The 19,333-nt window shown below is 36.2% G+C and overlaps 1 protein-coding gene across 1 annotated transcript in view; it reads right to left on the bottom strand.

Annotated features, from left to right (window-relative positions):
- The window catches only part of LOC126482400 (serine/threonine-protein kinase PRP4 homolog), a 148,489-nt gene that overhangs the window by 26,635 nt on the left and 102,521 nt on the right, over nucleotides 1-19,333 (bottom strand). The window contains exons 11-14 of the mRNA XM_050106516.1: nucleotides 5,122-5,275; nucleotides 4,862-4,999; nucleotides 4,658-4,772; nucleotides 4,476-4,582 (exon numbers count right to left, since the gene is read on the bottom strand). Of these exons, the coding sequence (XP_049962473.1) occupies nucleotides 4,476-4,582; nucleotides 4,658-4,772; nucleotides 4,862-4,999; nucleotides 5,122-5,275 (514 nt within the window). The remainder of the gene's footprint in view (nucleotides 1-4,475; nucleotides 4,583-4,657; nucleotides 4,773-4,861; nucleotides 5,000-5,121; nucleotides 5,276-19,333) is intronic.

Raw genomic sequence — 19,333 nt, forward strand, 5'->3', positions numbered from 1 at the left:
CGGACAAGCTTCTGAACCCCACAATCTGTGAAGACTCGTAGACATCAAACTATTTAGCACCGAGTGGTAGTTTCACTGTCCTTCTACCTCTTTCCTTTGATGCCCATGACAGCAGCATATGTACATTCAACCAGGTTTGCAGTTTTTGAGATACTCATTCACAGGCTCAGCATAATAATAGTCTGTCCTTTGTCAAAGTCACTTATCTCAATGGATTTCCCCATTTGCAGCCCATATCTTCGCTATGCTGATCCTCGTCTGTGTCTGTTCCGCTTTCATTCTTTTGTTACCACGTCATGTTCGTGCAACACCACCAGGTAGCACCCAATGTCATGGTGGGCAGTGGTCACGTCATGTTCGTACAATGCCACCAGGTAGCACCCAATGTCGTGGTGGGCAGTGGTCATAATGTTCTGGCTCATCTGTGTACATAACAGGCGTCAAATTACTCATCAGGCACTTGTTTATTATCTAACAAAGACTGTCTGATATTTTCGCCACCAACATAACTGGAACTGATAACTGCCTGGGTAGTAGAAACGTTTAACTTAATTTTATTAATCATAATTGATGCTTTTGGAAAGCCTGCAACTGTGTCATTCATTTTTTAAATAATGAAACACTGCACCAGTTATGTACTTTTTCACGTTTTGAGAATTTATTCTCATTGTAAAGTGCAAATATTATTATAAGTTTTTTGTGTGATGTTTGCAAGTGTGTTTTTCTACTTCTCTTGCACTCTAGTCATCTTTCCGAGTTCATAAGGTATACTGTGCCGCCTCCATTACGCAGAAAATCACACACATACAAATCATCATTCACCCTGATTGTATGTCAAACATCACAAAAAATACCTACATAGATATTTGCAATTGACAATGAGAATAAAGTCTCATCACAGAAAAAATATATAACCGGTGCAGTATTTTATTACTGAACCAGAAACTTAGAGGAATGCAAAGAGAGCAAAGGTGTCAACTAATGCTACAAGCGGACTAACAATGAAATATGTATTTGAGTCCTGATCGCCATCAAGTTGTGCATGCACGGTGGACACATTTTGAAAATGGTTATTATCAGTCAAGACACCTTTATTCGAACAAACCTAGTCACTTCCATCAGCCAACAGTAGAGGTTGGTAATGGAAGGAGACAAAGCATGAATTGTTCGGACTTTTACCGATTCAGATCTGCTCAGTAAAGTGCCCTTGTGTCAGTAAACTTAATAGCGTAATGTTTGTAAATGCTACTTTAAGGATAATGCCATGCCAGTGTCATTTTTCTCCTCTACAACCATTGTTTCATAGTGCATAATTTCTGGAAAAACACATGAATGCACAATCGGGTATAAATTAATAGTGTGGATACTGGAAATTTTATGAAAGCAATAAAAATGTTGTAAACTCTGGGAAAAACATTAATTCTAGGAACATAAAATCCAGTTATAGACTAATTCCTTCAGCGTGTTTGCTAACACATCATTCTATAACTTCATTTTAATACAAACAAGCAAAAATTTAGTGTTACTTCTCATTCTGAAGGTATTTCTTTCGCATTCGTCTCAATCTGTAGAACATAAATCATTCATAACTAAGTTGTGGCACGTTTACATGACATCGAAACTTCTGTAATACTGTAGCAGCTTACACTGGTAGCGGCAACCATTTCTTATGATATTAACAAAATCATTACATTCTGTTATTCAGCAAAATGTGGAACTGTCTACCTGTGATATTTTCATGAGAGTAAGTGAAGAAAACATACTATTCAACAAAACAATATGATGTATATAATCATAATGGTAAACTCCACAACACTGCAAAATAACATAATCTGGCACCACCTTCTTTGTGCAGTGTACTGAAAGATATTTCTAAATGCTGAAAATAAAAGTTCTTCTGCACTGTAACAAAAAATATTTGTGGAACATCATTCAGAGTTTACACTGTCCTAAAATGGTACCATAAAATAAGCAGTGAAAACATTCTTTCACGCTGAAAAGTATTCTGAGAAAAGGCACAAGAAATCACACCGGGGATTGGAAACATTGAATTTCTGGCTAGTTTGGTTCAATTATCATCATAAATTTAAGTGGAGAATGTGAGGCCATGGAATACAAGAAGAACAATACCTTCAATACCTTGCTACGACTAATACAAGGCACGGGTCCAGAAACATTTTCAGTTCCAACAGCACTTGGGGGGGGGGGGGGGGGTGCTTTTTACAATTTAGTTCCTTCAGGAAACTACTATTGTCATAAAGGGAATTTACGACTGAGGCAAAATTGACAGTACTGTTACGTATAATACTGATAAAAATGAAAAGGCGCTGCCATTAACAAAACAATGGGTGGCATAAAATCAAGTGCTGTAAGAACATGTAAGTACTACAATGCACTTAAGATTCAACAGCAGTTCCCTCAGAAAGATTGTTTGTATTATTGCTTTATCGGGGATGCTAATGTATTGTTTTTGCTGCTACCGTAACTGTAGAAGTCACCTGCACTTCCGAACTGGACATAATTCAATATGTGTAAGCAAAATACAAAATGGCTGTTATGCTGGGCTGAATTTCATTCATTGAGAAATAGACAATAATGACAGACAATTCTGGCTTTGACACCATTTTTGTAAAGAAGAACAGAAAGTCTGACAGATGTATTAGTAATTGAGATATTTCAGGACTGTTTCCCTTGACAACAGCTTGACTTTTAAACCCTAGTTGGATGTGAGAGTCTATTGCGAAGAAACACGCTAAAATAAATTATGGTGCAGATGGTGACACTGAGGACGATGATGAAATACATATTTCACTAGCTTTATAAGGATTTGATGGAATAAGGAGCTACTTTTTATCAGTTCAGTCAGTTACTGCAGCATCAATCAGCTGAAGTGACAACACTTGTCAGTTGGAAGAAAACATCAAACTAGTCTCACTATTTTTTCATAGAACGAGAGACATTATTTAAGGCATATTCTGAAATTTTCCTATCATGCTCATTCTGTATCAATACTCCAATAAACAAATATTTACATAAAATGTGTATAGTTTATTTTTTGCTCTTTCTTTAAACAACACCCATTGGTAATATTACATGTAGCTTAAAAGTGAATCCCTGTTGAGTTCAATATAAACTAAACTTTAATTTCCAGCACACAATAGCCTGTGATTAATAAATACTATATAAAGGTGGACATTACACTCCCTGTCAATCCTTCTGTGTAAGTGGGATAACTCCAAACCCTTATTTAAGGAAAACAAATTAAGTTCTCATAGATTCATTGAAAAGAATTTTTGTTGGAGAAAGATAGATTGAAAGAATTCTTTCACTGATGGGTGTGAAAGAGCAGAAATAGGAAATTCAACAGATGAATTACTTTCTCTAAGCAATCTTCGAACATCCACCACAATTACCATTTGATGTGAACACACTTTGTTGTCCATTATGCAGTAGTCTGCAGTGCTTTCCATACACACTCATTTATCACTGATCTTTCTCCCTCTCTCACACAGAGCATTCCGTTCCAACTGCATGACACTGTGCTGGAACTCCAACACGAAGTCAAGCGGTGTGTACAAATTGGAATGGACTTTCTTTTCCCCTTCACTCTCTTGGTCACAGGAGCCTGAAATGCGACTGCTGGCTGTACCAAATGAAGGTGAAGGCAGGAGTTATTTGGAATATACTTTGTGGTTATTTTGCTTCAGTCATTCAGTCAATGGAGCCTCAATCATGATCGCACAACATGTCGATCAAGTCAGGAGTTAGTTGGAATATGCTTCATGGTCGATCTACAAAAGTTATAAATGCAGATTTGTCTTTCTTCAAAGATAACTCATAGGGTCAGTAGTACTGTGTCAGTACTGCTTCGTGTGTTCATATGTTATCTGTAACAAAAACAATCTCCACCCAAGTTGGCTTGTAACTTTCATTCCACGGTTCTTCTGTAATTTGTGTTAGTATTTTGCAATGATGTTTTATCAAAATGATAGTTTGGTAACACACCTGTCAGCACACCTTCTGTGGTACTGGGATTAATACATTATTCTCAAGTATGAGGATATTCCACCTGTATCTTACATTCTAATAGCACAATTTTGCCAAAGTTCGTTCTCTCAAGGATCATAGTTATTCTGACTGAAAACCTTCTACTCTAGGTGTTTTGTTTTGACTAAAATTATGAGTGACAAAAAAATTACCCCCCCCCCCCCCCAACACACACACACACACACACACACACACACACACACACACACACACACACGATATCTTACCAAATAATGCTATTCCTGGTCAACTACCATTATTTGCATTGGGCAATTCCTTTCTTTAAAGACATGCACAATGCTACATGTCAAGTAAATTTTTCAGTGTGAAATGTGTACAACACGAAAAGTACTAAAGCCATCTTTAATTTTCATTACAATAAGTAGTAACATGTTCAACATTGATTTTATTGTCAAAATATTTCATACCTGGTTATTTGTTTTTCCAGCAAACATGATTTTTCCTGTATACAGTTCATATATGGTGCAACCAGCTGACCACATATCAATCCCAAAATCATACGGTATGCCTAGAACTAGAAAAAGCAAAAATTTTCAGCTATATTAAATTGAAAGCATATTGGTCCAAAATCTTAAGAATAAGAACTTACTTATTTCAGGTGCTCGGTAGAACCTGCTCACTAAGTAAGGTGTAATTTCATTTTCAGCCACATGTGAAGCAGATCCAAAGTCACACAATTTTAATACTAGTTTACTCTCACTAACCTGGGAAACAAAGAAGAGATGATTACCTTTACTGTAACATAATTTTACACGCAATATAACACGCTTCAACTGATTGTTCTGTTACTTACTAAGATATTGTCAGGTTTAATATCTGCATGGAGAATGTTTGCCTTCTTTAAAAGTTTCAGGGCTAAAAATAACTGCTGGCTATAAGAACGAACTGCTTTTACATGAAGCCCAACATCTTTTCCGTATTTCTTCAAAACCTGTGAAAATTTGTTAACAAATTTTTGTAGTTTCCATATTTACAGCAGCACATACAAAACATGGGCAGACAACATGTAACTGCACAGTACAGTGCTTGTTTAAACTGTAATATGAAGCTCACCTCTCTCAAGTTCATACTCAAAGGTTCAAACACCATGCACAAATGGTTTTTGTGAAAAAAATGTCTGAATAGCCTCAAACAGTGGAATTTGTCATCAGGATCTGCATCATTCAGACGCCTCAGAACTTCTAGTTCCTTTAATCCTGTTTTATGCCTGAAACAGCATACCAAATATTTATTAAATGTGATTGTATCATGATGAAATAACCAGTTTTGCCCAAATAAACAAGAACTTATTTCATCACCATACATGACTAACATAATCAGAGAATTAAATGCAAGCTCTTTCTGACTTGGCAGTTCCAATTCTTTACATCATGCAAGAGACCAATGACCATAGCCGACCCATGGCAACTCATGCCCCTTGCTTTTTTGACGCACGCACACGCGCACACACACACACACACACACACACACACACACACGCACACACAGAGAGAGAGAGAGAGAGAGAGAGAGAGAGAGAGAGAGAGAGAGAGAGAATGAATTTCCTTTCACATACAGCAACTGAATGTGTACATACAACTCATCAATTCAAACATCATAAGAGTAATCTTAGGAAGTTGACCATTTATCAGTTTTTACGGTCCAAGGTATGACAACAGTTATTTAAACAGAATGTATTCATTGCAAATAATGACAATGTTTTATGACTTTCGATGTTTTGTCTGCAGTTTGTCTTGTTGTACTGTACACATTCTGAAAACAGCACTGAACTGAAAGAGTACTAATGAAAAATTGACCAGTATTCCTTAGACAAGATACGTCACTCATTCTAGAATACCACAGATTGTCTGAAGACAAGTCAAAATAGAGTAATTATTTCAGTAATAAACTTCAAGAAGTGACAAGTAGGTAAATTTCACAATGAGCCACATGGTATTTTGCTATTTCTTTATTATTTAGAAACATTTTATATGCACTTATATTTTGTTAATAAATTGCCGAAACACAATTTACAAGTAGATTAAATGGGGGAACCAAACTGATTAGTGTCTATGTGTCTTACTGTGCAGATCATATCCTTCACTTCCAGTTTTTGGCTGAACCAACGTTCTGAAGTGTAAATAACAGAACCTTTGCTCATATTGTATCAAACAATTTCTACATATGCATTTGAGCTGCACAAACCATTGTACACTGGAGAGTACAAGTACACCACTAACACAAACCCTTCCTGATTCATTGGAAAGAACAACTGTCAGTAAACCTCTCAAAAAGCTTGAATTTCTCTCATTTTTAATCATTGAAATTTCATGAGATATATGTGGTATGAAGTAATACATTGCTTAACTCTACTTGGAACATATTTTTCCAGGAATTTCAACAATACATCTCTGATGCACAATGTCTCTGAGATGCGCTCCTGTGCTGACTAAATGAACCACCATGAACACTATCTCCTCCATTATTTCTACCTACGTAAGGGTCCCAGGCTGATGATCAGTACTTAAAAATTGGTCAAATGGGGACTCATACGCTCTCTCTTTTGTGGTTTTCCTTATTTTTTTGTTCTACTTGCACTAAATTCATTCTACTATCACTCTAAGTACATACTTCATTTTCCCCGAATTTACTGCCAATTTAATCACACTCATGCATAATCAAATTTTACAACTTTTTGCAATCTTAATTTAAACACGCTTTGCACCAGTATTACTTTTCAGAATATCTCTATAAATTTAATCATAATGTCTTGGACATTAAGGTGATAGCTACAGAAATATCCACAATCTTACCGAGGAATGAAGTCCTATGCAGCCTTTATTTACAAATTGAGCTAACCTTCTCTCTTTAATATTTATTTTTTGATGTCAGATATCAAAACACAACAATAACCACTTAACTGAACAATTTCTTTGGCTAGATTTATTTGAAAGTCTGAAAAGATGTAGTTCCTATAAATTAACATGATGAAAAACAATATACATCTACATCTACACCCCACAAGCCCCTTACGGTCTGTGATGAATAGTACTTTGTGTACTGGTGTCACTTCCCCCTTTCTCCTGTTCCAGTCACATATGGCTCACAGGATGAGCAACTGCTAGTAAGCTTGCATGTAGGCTTGAATCTCTCTAATTCTATGTTGATGGGCTTTTTGTGAAATACATGTGAAATACACATAGGAGCAAACAATATATTGGTTGACTCCTCTACCAATATATGCTCTCAGTACTTTTAGCAGGAGACCATACCATAATGCAGAATGTCTCTCTTGCAGTGTCTGCCACTAGAGTTGACTGAGCACCTCTATGACACTTTCTTGCTAACTAAATGAATCTTTAACAAAAAGTGCTGCACTTCTTTGGGACTTCTCTATTACCTCGACCAGTCCTATCTGGTACAGATCCCATATTGATGAGCAATATTTAAGTTTTGGTCAAAGAAGAGGTTTGTAAGTTACTTTCTTTGATGGCAGTCAACATTTTCTGTGGATTGTTTCAACGACTCTCTCAGTTTGGCATCTGCCTTACTCGTGATTAATTTTATGTTGTCATTCCATTTTAAATTAATCCATACACAAACTGCTAGATATTTTACAGAAGTACCTGCTTCTAGAGATTGTTCTGCAATTGCATAATCATATAATAAATGGTCTTCCTGTCTGTGTATTTGCAATTTGTTTACGATGAGGTTTAACTGCTACTCCCTGCACCAAGTGTCTATCCCCTGCAGGTCTTCCTGCAGTTTGCTACAATTTTCTATCATTGCGAATTCTCTGTATATAACAGCATTATCCGCAAAGAGCCTCATGACATTTCCAACATTATCTACTGCATCATATATATTTTAAAATTTGCAATTAAAACAGATATTCATCGTCAGACTTATTTCTAGTCCCCCGCACTCACCTTCACAAAGAGGGAATGAACAGTCATTTGGACAACAATAAAATACATACTGTTCTAAGTCTGTCACATGTGTCATCAGGATTGAAAATATAAGTGTCGAGCTTTTAGCTGTAATCCATCTTTTACAAAGCACAAGGGCTACTGCATTTTCTGAAGTATACTCCCACATAAATCTAAATCTGTCACTGGCTTATAACCAATACTTGAAACAAGTCGATAAACACAGTGCTTATCAAAATTTTCCTGGTATGAATACTTCAAATTAAAGACTTGTCACAAATAATTGTGACCATCTTTTTGTTGTGCGTATCTGTAACTCAGCATCTCCTCTGTATGGAGAGTAGCAACTTTCCTTGTCATAATATTGTTACGTTACATGCAGAATTTCCTATTGTCAAATTATACATCTTAAGATTAAGAGCTACAGATTTCTTATTTTGTACTTCTGAACTTGGTGCTCCTAAAGTGACTCTTGAGAATCAAATGTAAGTATTCCTCTTGTTGTACATCATCAAAGAAAAAGTCACTGAAATATGTAGAGTATAAAAAAATTCAAATTTCAAAGAAAAGCCATGAAGCATTATTTTCAGCTGGAATGCTGCCATCCTGTTCTGTGAAGTAAAAGGCCTACACACTAACTTCACTGCACTCTTGCCAACTTTTACTAAGTTCCAATGATAAACTTATACAAGTAGCTAGACAGCAGAAAATTTTTTTAACTTGGCTACAGCTTCGAAGATAAAACATCTACACCTACATGGATACTCTGCAAATCACATTTAAGTGCCTGGCAGAGAGTTAATTGAACCACCTTCACAATTCTCTATTATTCCAATCGTATAGTGCACGGAAAAACAAAAACCTGTATCTTTCCGCGTGAGCTCTGATTTCTCTTATTTTATTATGGTGATTGTTTCTCCCTATGTAGGTCAGCATCAACAAAATATTTTCGCATTCGGAGAAGAAAGTTGGTGATCGAAATTTTGTGAGAAGATTCCGTCGCAATGAAAAACGCCTTTGTTTTAATGACGTCCACCCCAAATTCTGTATCATTCAGTGAGACTCTCTCCCCTATTTCGCGATAATACAAAACATGCTATCCTTCTTTTAACTTTATCAATGTACTCCGTCAATCCTTTCTCGCAAGGATCCCACACCATGCAGCAATATTCTGAGAGAGGAGGGACAAGCGTACTGTAGGCAGCCTCTTTAATAGACCTGTTACATTCTCTAAGTGTCCTGCCAATAAAATGCAGTCTTTGGTTTGCCTTACCCACAAATTATTTGATTTTAAAAAGAATTAAAACCTGAAACTGTGTGATCAGATGACAAAAGTGAGTGAGTGTTATTTCAAACCTGGGTAAGAGAGAAACAATTAGAATGGTATCAAAGCAGTTGAAGAGTTTATAACCTTCCACACATTCAATGTGCACAATAATTTGTTTGGTCATCCTTCAGTATTTAATTCTTTACTTTTGTCACTCCTGATATACTTTCATTCTTCACTGCTCATTTTTCATTATACAGGTATATATTTTTACAGCCCCCTCCCTGGCCTCTATCCTATCAGCTGAAAATTATTTCTGCTTTTGAGAGCTGTTACAGAAGTGTTTTGTAACTAGAAATTCTGCAGCCTAAGTTTTAGGGCTGTAGCCCGATTCCAGCTCATGGTTTGGATGGTATAAATAAATGAGAACTTGAGAATGGGGTCACGGCCCTGAAAATAGGAGCAAAAGAAATCAAATACAAATAAATCAAAATGTTAGTGTAGAACTATTTCCAAAACAAATATTTCATCAGTTATGCAACCACAAACTGAATTATTCTTTGAAAGTAACACGAGGTCATCTTTCATAAGTAATATTAACTTGTTCTAAACACTTCTGTTGTTCTGAAACAACCTTTAGTTACCTACAGATCCTTTACTGCATTGACAGATAGCCAACCAGCTCCCCCTCCCCCCCTCCCCCCCCCTTCAAGATGGTACTTCTCAGTCTGAAAACTCAATGCTTACCAATTATTTTTATGCCTGTTAGAAGTTCCCGAACATTTCATTAGAAAATTATGGTCTTTTTACACATGATGCTTAAATTATTCAAGTTTTTATATAGCATTCACAACAAAAAATATTTAGGAGACTAAAGTCTATGTCTGCATTGGCCTGCATAAAGTCATGCAAATGTAAATATTCAGACTACGAACAAAGAGATAGTGATTCCGCATAAGGTGTTAAATTCATCAACTTCTAAACATTTGCATTCTAACTTATCTTGTCTCACGAGATTCCAAGTGTTGTTAAGTGGAGGTCTTCACTCTACTATCCAGCTACACAGTGAGAGACTGCCACTGAGTGAGATCAGCCTGGAAAGAATGACAGACACAGCCGGCAGGCTAGATTAAAAATGCTTTACATACATTTCATGAAGTGAACATTCACTGAATGAAAATGTTCACTCTCTTGTTATAAATTATCTATGGAAGAGAATGATTCAAACAAGTCTTAGATACTATTAATCTGAACATAATGTAAACAACATATGCAGGCCAATACAAAACTTACCTTCCCACATGATACTGTATGCTCGAAACAGCCAAACAAGTCTTCTCTCTCAAATTAAAACCTAAGGAAATAATATTCACGTTTGAAATATTCAATATCTAAAATTTTGATTGAAATGAAACTTTATGATCTGCTTTAATTTCACACAAAGGTTTAATTGGCCACAAAATTTCAACCAGTTATACCTAATCCCTTCACTGACACAAATGATTTATAGAAATCGCTTTTTTTTATTGCTGTTACAAAAAACTGATTGCTGTTACAGCTCCAAATAGGAAATAAAGTGTAAATTTTATGAATAGGGACAGGAAAAATTGTTTTATTTCATAAAAAAATTCGGTATTGTTTTTTGCCGAATTTGGTGCTGGTATTTCTTTTTCACTATGTTCGGTGTTGGCTTTTTTGCCAAATTCAGTGTTTTTTTGCCAAATTTGGTGTTTTTGCCAAATTTGGTGTTTTTTCTATGAAATTTATGTGTTTTTTACTGAATTCAGTGTTTTTTTAATGAATTCAGTGCTTTTTTAATACAGTGTTTTTTTGCCTAATTCAGTGGTGTTTTTTGTGTAATTTAGTTGTGTTTTTTTTTTTGTTAATTTCGGCACTATTTATTCATCAAATCAATGTTCATTGCACAGGAAATGAACTGTTATTTTAAGACCATTCACGAACCCTCAGCCTTGAGGAGATTAGAAGCCAAAATGCAGTTTTAACATTCAGTAACTATCAGTTAAGAATATTCGTAAAACTGCAATCTTTGTTTTTATAGTTGTTTTATACATTGCAAAGTTACAAATTTCACAATATGTCATAAACATTACAGATTTCACGTTATTTTGCTAATAACTGCTAATTTCTGGTTATCGTTTCCATGAAATTTTCCTGTCCCTAGTTAAACAACTTGTAAATGTCATAAAACACTAACTGAAGCAAAATGAACAAAACGCTCCACATGCAGGAGCGAGAAATACCCACTTTTTTTTTAATACCTACAGAATAAGCACCCACAGGACCTGTTAAAAAACCCTGTATCTAATTATGCTTCCTGGATGAACAGCTGTAAAGCAAGGCAAACGACGATTTAACCTACATAAGAAAAAACTGTGTTGTTGTTGTTTGTGTGTGTGTGTGTGTGTGTGTGTGTGTGTGTGTGTGTGTGTGTGCACGCGTGCGTGCATGTGCGTGCGAGCACGAACGCGTGCAGCATATGGCGCCGGACTTAAATCTACTGAAGGGAGAAATAAGTGGGCGCGCATGCCTGACTCAAATCCCCTGAGGTGAGAAATTAGCCAGAATAAAAGGCTGATAAATCAAGACTGGTAACCAATGGCAACTTAAAATCTTAAATTAAGTTCTCTTTCGGGTCTTATATCAGTAGTTCGTTCACACTGCAACAGAGCGGGAAAACAACAAATTTTCAAAACGCAGCCAAGACCAAACTTGTGGTTAAACCTCTGCATTTATGCTACTGTTGATTGCTAAGACAATAAGCATGTAACTAAAAGTATACAGATCACTGTTTTGCTATTACTACAGCATTCTACCTCCAGGAAAGAGTGTCCAATATCTATGAGAGACTTCCCACTAATTTCTAATATACTTAAAGCAGAACATGGTCTTATTCATGAAACATGGCGAATAATTTGGCTGGATTTTTTTGTGAATTGATTAGCCGCATAACAGCCATTCTAATTAATATGAAATATGGTCAATGAGTTCAAGCAGTAGCTTTGAGCCAGTTGATCATGTAAATCCACCCAATTTTCTTCAATTCATTGACCTAAGTTTGAAACTCTTAACACAGATTGGGAAACACACTGATGTCTAAATCAGTTTCATAATCACCTTTATCCATTTTAGTCAAAACTAATCGTCCAAGCCTATGACAGGAAAAACAGACCCAGACCAACACTGCACCTGCATAACACACCCCAAAATAACTACCGGTTGCCAAGAGACATCTGTCTCGTCCACACACTTTCATCATGCACTTTGACACATTATTCCTAGGGACCTGAAAGTGTAGCTTTCTTTTTTTTTGGCAAAATTAGCATTCTTTTTAATGAAATACTCATCTATTTTTGGCGAATTTCATTTATAATTTATTTATTTACTTAAAAAATCAGACACACAAATTTAAAAGGTTGTCATGTTATGTGCCTTACGACAAATCCTTTGTGTGAGGAAACTGACTATTAACAGAAAGAAGATTTTTCTGAAATAAGCTTTTCTTATTTTCCTGTTTTGGCTGTGTTTAGCTTCCACCAAATGATCATGTTGAGAATCAGCAGCATTTACTCACTAGTAAACACTGTTGTTGTCTCATTTAAGGTATTTCTCAACATTTCTCTTTTCGCATCCACTCTATAATTACAAAATCAGCAAAATGCTGATTTCAACCCGTTTGTGGCCACCTACAGCTGTCCGACCCATACAAGACAATGCTACAAACGGAAATGACAAAGTACTTAGCATAGACGTAAAATTGAAAATAGCTCTATTCAGATATTAGGGGAAGACTTCCGGCGTGGTTGAAATACACTGACAAGGTTTTTTTCCGGTCTCTATAGTGCAGACTGTAGGAGAATACAAGATGATTTAGGGAAAATTTCTAGTTGATGTGATGAGTGGCAATTTATTCTACTGTAGAAAAATATAAGTTAATGCAGATGAGTCGGAAAAACAATCCCATAATATTCAAATACACCTCTAGTGGTGCACTGCTTGACACAGTTGCACTAATTAATGATGCAGAGCGATAGGAAGAGAATCAGTGAAAAATGGTTTCCAAAATTTAGTTTTCATATTCTGGAAGCTGTGTTGCACGTGAATGTGTGATTATACCAACTTTTAATCTCTAGCCAGCAAACAAATATACATACTTTTTCGTTCAAAGATACTACACCTCATGGATGAGTCCAACATTACATTACACGGCTTGTATACAGACCATTCAACCACCCATAACTGACATGTTAACAGAGCATTGAGAAGACTGATACACCATTGTGTCCATACCCTTTCTGCTTTGGAAACACATCCTTACACATAATATCTTTCCAACTGGGTTTTGCCAGATGATATGCAATAACAGCAACCAAAAATTCATTACATTTTGATAATTATACACAAAAACATAACTATTCTGAATTATCTCTGATAAAATATTTCATCTGGATACATTTCACTCAGTAATAACATTTATTACGTAATCTTGCATTTCATATTCTGAAGCATAATTTGCAACTATATTCGCATTTATCACAAAATGCAAATTTTTCAGGTCCCTAAGCATACCAAAGTAGTTACTTTTACTACTAAGCAGACCAATGGCAGCATTGTGCCATTGTTGCAACAGCACGCATTAGTTCTTATGATCTGTGGCTTCTGGGCAAAAATGCAACCATGAAAACAGAGTCCTATCACTTTTATCTCTTACATGGTACTTAATTTCTGTTTGCTGCAATTTCTGTCAGCCTTGAAAACTATGTAATTATGCAAAACTGCAAGAGGTACAAAATTCATCGAAATCAACGAAGTTTCAGTAAATATTGGCAAGTACTTACTGATCATATGTGATGCCACTGAGCTGTATTACTCCTTGTTTGTTAGTTCCTTAACCATAATGTTTATTAAAATGACTATACTGGGTGTCCCAGAGGGAATGGTCAATAATCGGGATACGACAGGAATGATTGTTCACAGCAAAGAAGTCTAGTAAACACAGGCAATAAAATGTATGTCTTAAGAGCTATAAGCACTTCAATACTACGAAACAAATCTCTTCTACTGCAAGCTCTTTGAATCTCATATTGTAAGAGGAAATAGTATGGATCAAAACAACAAGTTGTCTAGTAAAAGTGAGTTCTAAAATGCATGCCTTTAAGAACTATGAGCACTTGTTCAGTAGAAGTGATATGTTTCACAATGGTGAAGACGATGAAGTGCTCGTAGCTCTTAATGTATGTATTTTAGAAACCATGTTTATTAGACTTTTTTGCTTTGTATGGCGATCCCTGTCCTATGCCTGAATATTCATCATTCCTTCTAGGACAGCCTGTATGAAACATATAAAACAATAATTTGTGTAAATAAATAAAAGTACAGCTATCTTAAAATATATATACCAGGTGGTCACTGCCTTCATGTACACTCATGCCATGCTCTTCGTAGTGCCTCGAGAATTTCGGCATAAATTGCAGAACCACTCGTCCTTCTACCGTCTCGAACACACAATATTTTAAAAATAAGTGTGGGAGAACATACATACTGCACTACACAGGTTTGTATGTGCAGAATGGAAAGGAGTCACGAGCAGCAACAGTCAAACGGCGTTGACAAGGGTTTGCCACTCGCGCCACGGAAGCAGTATTGGAAGAGCAAGAAGTAATCATGTAGTATTCCTTGCTGTTTTAGAGTCTTTGATTATTGTTAAAGAAAAATGAACACCTGATTATAGACAGTTAATTGTACTTCATGTGTTGGACTTGCTAGAAGTAAGACATGTTCATAATTATGTGGTTGCCAAAACTATGCTAAAAAATGTATTTAATCGAATCTAATACTAGACGAATCAGTTTGCTTGAAACATTCAAATATTTATGTGAGAAGCGGTGAATTTGTTCTTTGTGGAAGTTGAAATATACCAAGGCTAAATTAAAAGTATTCTGTGAGTACCTACTTAGTTCAAAAGAGAGAGAGAGAGAGAGAGAGAGAGAGAGAGAGAGAGAGACAGACTGAGAAATTCCTGTAACCAGCATTATTCTTCGGAGAAGGAGGTTTTGGAGATCAACGTAGACGGCTATCCAGAGAAAAAGAAGATCGGCTGTGCATATCAAGTGAGTCAACTGATGTGAAAGGGGTGTGAATTTTAGTTGCAATCCAAAGTCACACTACTTCTTACTGTCGCACAGTGTTAGAACGTGGCGACCAGCAGGCCGAGGGAGGGGGGGGGGGGGGGTTACAAGACAAGGGAACTGTTTCATGGAATTGGATTCAACCTAAAAGTTCAAATGGTGAAAAGTAATAAATGCAATAAAAGGGAAGACGTAAGAAAGATATTATGCTAAAAGAAAAGAGAGAAGATTCCGACATATTAGACTAAGAAGAAATACAACGAGAATTATTCATCAAAGAAGATTCGGTGTGGGGAGTAAGTGGCTCTCACCCACATCGCGGGGACGCAGACGTGGAAACCAGCCTAAGGCACCGGCGCCGACGCCAGTCGCTGATCACCGGTTCTGATTCCACATATGCTCACCGACGCCGAAAACAAAATTTGACACCGCCGGCGCCAGTGCTGTTCACCAGCGCTGATTACGCATCCGCTCACCAACGCAGCTAGAATTCTACGCCAGGTGAGCGTGAAATAGAAACTTTATTACTCTAATAAGAAATGTTACAAAATACTGTGGGGTGAACTTTGATTGTGTAATTGGTATATTTATAATTACTACTAAATGTTCACAAGAGCTAAAGCCTATGGACAGTATACAACAAGTTGGAGAGAAGTCAGAACCAGCCATGGCTATGAGAATTACTAAAGAAGGGCCTGACTGGTCTGATTTAGTAAATCTGATCAAAACTTGAAATGCTAAATTAGACACTCACTTCAAAGCCCAGAGTGAAGCTTTAAGTGCTCATTTCAATGCTCAGAGTGTAGCTTTAGATGTGAATTAAAAAACACCTAGACTTAATAAACTCAATAAATTCTAAATTAAAGGCTCGAGGTGAGATTCTAAATAAAGGACTAGACTTAATAAATTCTCAATTAAAGGCTCAGAATGAAACTACAAATTCAAACGTTGAATATAGGTTCATTAAATGTCATAGATGCTCAAAGCAAAGAATCTAGTAATCTATGCGAAGGCATGGATGCTTTAAAAACTGAATTTGATGCCAAATGTAATAATGTAGAAGCAGAACCTATTGAAAACTTAGAATCTTTGGAAGATGCGTACAATAGTGAATAAAATAATGTAAGACAGGGAATAATTACCTTGAAACAGAGTATAGATCGGCCTAAGGAATTAATACCGATTATTCAATCACAAATTACAGGTCTCAGTATTCGAGTGGATAATGTCGGTAAATACTTCAAAGAGAATACATCTAACTTTGATATTATAAATATATGTAGTTTGGAGGAAACATTTGAACAAATTATAGATCGAAAAGCTACCGAGAGTATAACCTCTGACAATGTTTAGACTATTGCTTCTTCCAAACTTAATGATACTAGCAAGGTCATAGATGACATGTGGAAAGAATTCAAGCTTATCCAAAACAAAGTAGAAGAAAATGTAACATCACCTAATCTTGTGTTACCTAGGAAAGTGGTGATTGTTTTGCAGTGGGGAGACTTTCAAACAAAATTTAATGACAGGTACTTGTCTGCACTTGTTCAACCGTCAGATCCCTCGTTGTTTTCGGTGTTTCTTCAAACTTAGTTTTCCTGCACGGAATCCCCTTCAATTCTTAAACTATTCTATAATCTATTCTTGAATTCTTAAACTATACTATAATGTTCGTAATTAGTTAACCGGATATGACTACAATATTAGGACCAATTTAAGAGAATCGCAGATGAACAGTGATCTCTAGACATGAAATGTAACGAACAAAATATTATTTGAGTGAAAGGTATAAAATCAAGTAATGTTTAAACTGAGTGATGTCTAGAAGACATATACTGAACAGAGTATTTTATGTGTGTATAAGATATAGTGTAAAGTAATTAACTAAACAACTATTTGATTGCAGTGTATAATTTTCTATTTTTATAGAACGTTTTATACCTTTTATGAGATGTTATGTAAAGGGGAGGGTTTGTATTGGTTTTGGAAGGGGTGGGTATTGTAGATTAAAGCATGATTCACACTAACTAATAAATCATGGCTATCACACAACACACCTTCCAGACAACCCTCGCAGACAAGTGTGAATGATTCTTCACCATTTGCCGTTCAATAGGGGTTGCTAAGATTTTCTTTGGGGCTTCAAATGCGAACACGAGAATATCCGTTCTGTAGGAGACGTTTAACATAATACCTCCTCTGGCTTCTCACTCAAGTACCGGCGAAGTAGGGATCCTGGGTAAGGGGGGTGGGAAGGGTTTCCTGTCTTTGGAGCTATCTTCTTTCTCTTCTTCGATCTTAGCAACCATTTCTATTTTTCCTTTCTTACTTCTCTTTTGAGTACCTGCCTATTTTTCCTTCTTTCCATATTCATCTACTTCTATCGCAGAAGTCCTCATTTTATGTTGAGTCCAATAACCTATAACTTATTTTATGTAAGTATGCCAAAGAATCAGGTTACACAAACACATATCATCATACAGACAAAGATACACGAGTACACAAACAATAAAACTACTAACTAGAAGCCTGTCGAGAGGTATGAACTGTCAAGTGTTGTAGGGGGAAGGTACATGTACATCGGGAAATATGCACACATTGTTGTTTATTGTAACGGTTCTGAGAACTATGATGATTTTATGAATATACATAAGGAGGAGGCATGAGTAATGAAGGAGAAAGCAAGCCAGATTGGAGTTAATTATGATGCTTAATTAAGTAAAGTCGGTGTAGCAAATACTCTGATGGAGTGATGAGTCAGAGAGTAGTGGGACGTGATCATTAGGTGTAGACATAGTACCTACTATGAGTTGAATAATATGGGGAGACAACGTATCTACTAAAGATTTCAGAAGTTGAAAAGTAGAGAAGGAATCTAGGGTATTAAATGAAGTAATAAGAAGTGAGTGTGAAGTGTGAAATAGATTTTTATTTTTTCAGGAAATATTGAATTATAGTGTACATAAAGGTGTATACTAGGGCAATGAACCATGAGGCCTACTCGGGGAATATAAGGGGGGTGCACCCAGCATTTATTGAATATAAAAGGCAGACAGACAGACCTAAGAAAGGCTGACCTATCCTTTCCAAAATCTAACTACAAACCAATGTTGAGGAGCTAGTTCTATAACTTTGTGGATTGGTTCATTAACTTTTTAGTGAATTAGTATGATTTATGCAGTTTTTCAGTCGTTAGACGTAGGTCTTTCATCAACTGAGTGGTTGTTTGTTATTGCTAAAAATTGAGTTATTTTGTCCGTATATCCAGAAAGTAACCTAATTTGTGTGCGATCTACATCGGAAGACTTTCATTTATTAAGTGACAAGCAGACTGGTTACACACAAATGGACCCTAATGTTCAATTCCGAAACCTGTGGCAAATAATGCTGCTTTCCATTACACTACCTTTACTATGACAGTGAAGCTACTGATTTTCTCATGCAACACATACCTTATCAAATCCAAAATTGAAGACTGGATTAATAAACATATTCTGAGTACCAATGCAATAAATCTCCTACAGAATGAAAGAAAGGTGTATGTCCATGAATCAGCACAGTTTTAGAACACATCATTTGTATGAAACTCAACATGCTTTTTACCCAGATGATATTGTGCGATCCGTGGATGAAGGGCAACAGTCAGATTCCATATTTCTAGATTTTCAAAAAGCATTTGACATGGAACACCACTGCAGAATGTTAACAGATATGCGAGTGACTTGAAGACTTGTTAAGCAATAGAACCCAATATGTTGTCCTTGACAGCCAGTGTTTATCGGAGACAAGGGTATTGTTATGAGTGCCCCAGGGAAGTGTGATACAACTGATGTTATTCTCTAAATAAATAAATAATCTGAATATAATAGAAAGAAACATTCCACATGGGAAAAATATATTAAAAAATGCTGTGACTTACCGAGCGAGAAAGCGCTGGTATATAG

This window comes from Schistocerca serialis, chromosome 5 (assembly GCF_023864345.2).
Source record: "Schistocerca serialis cubense isolate TAMUIC-IGC-003099 chromosome 5, iqSchSeri2.2, whole genome shotgun sequence".
NCBI classification, from domain to species: Eukaryota; Metazoa; Arthropoda; class Insecta; order Orthoptera; family Acrididae; genus Schistocerca; species Schistocerca serialis.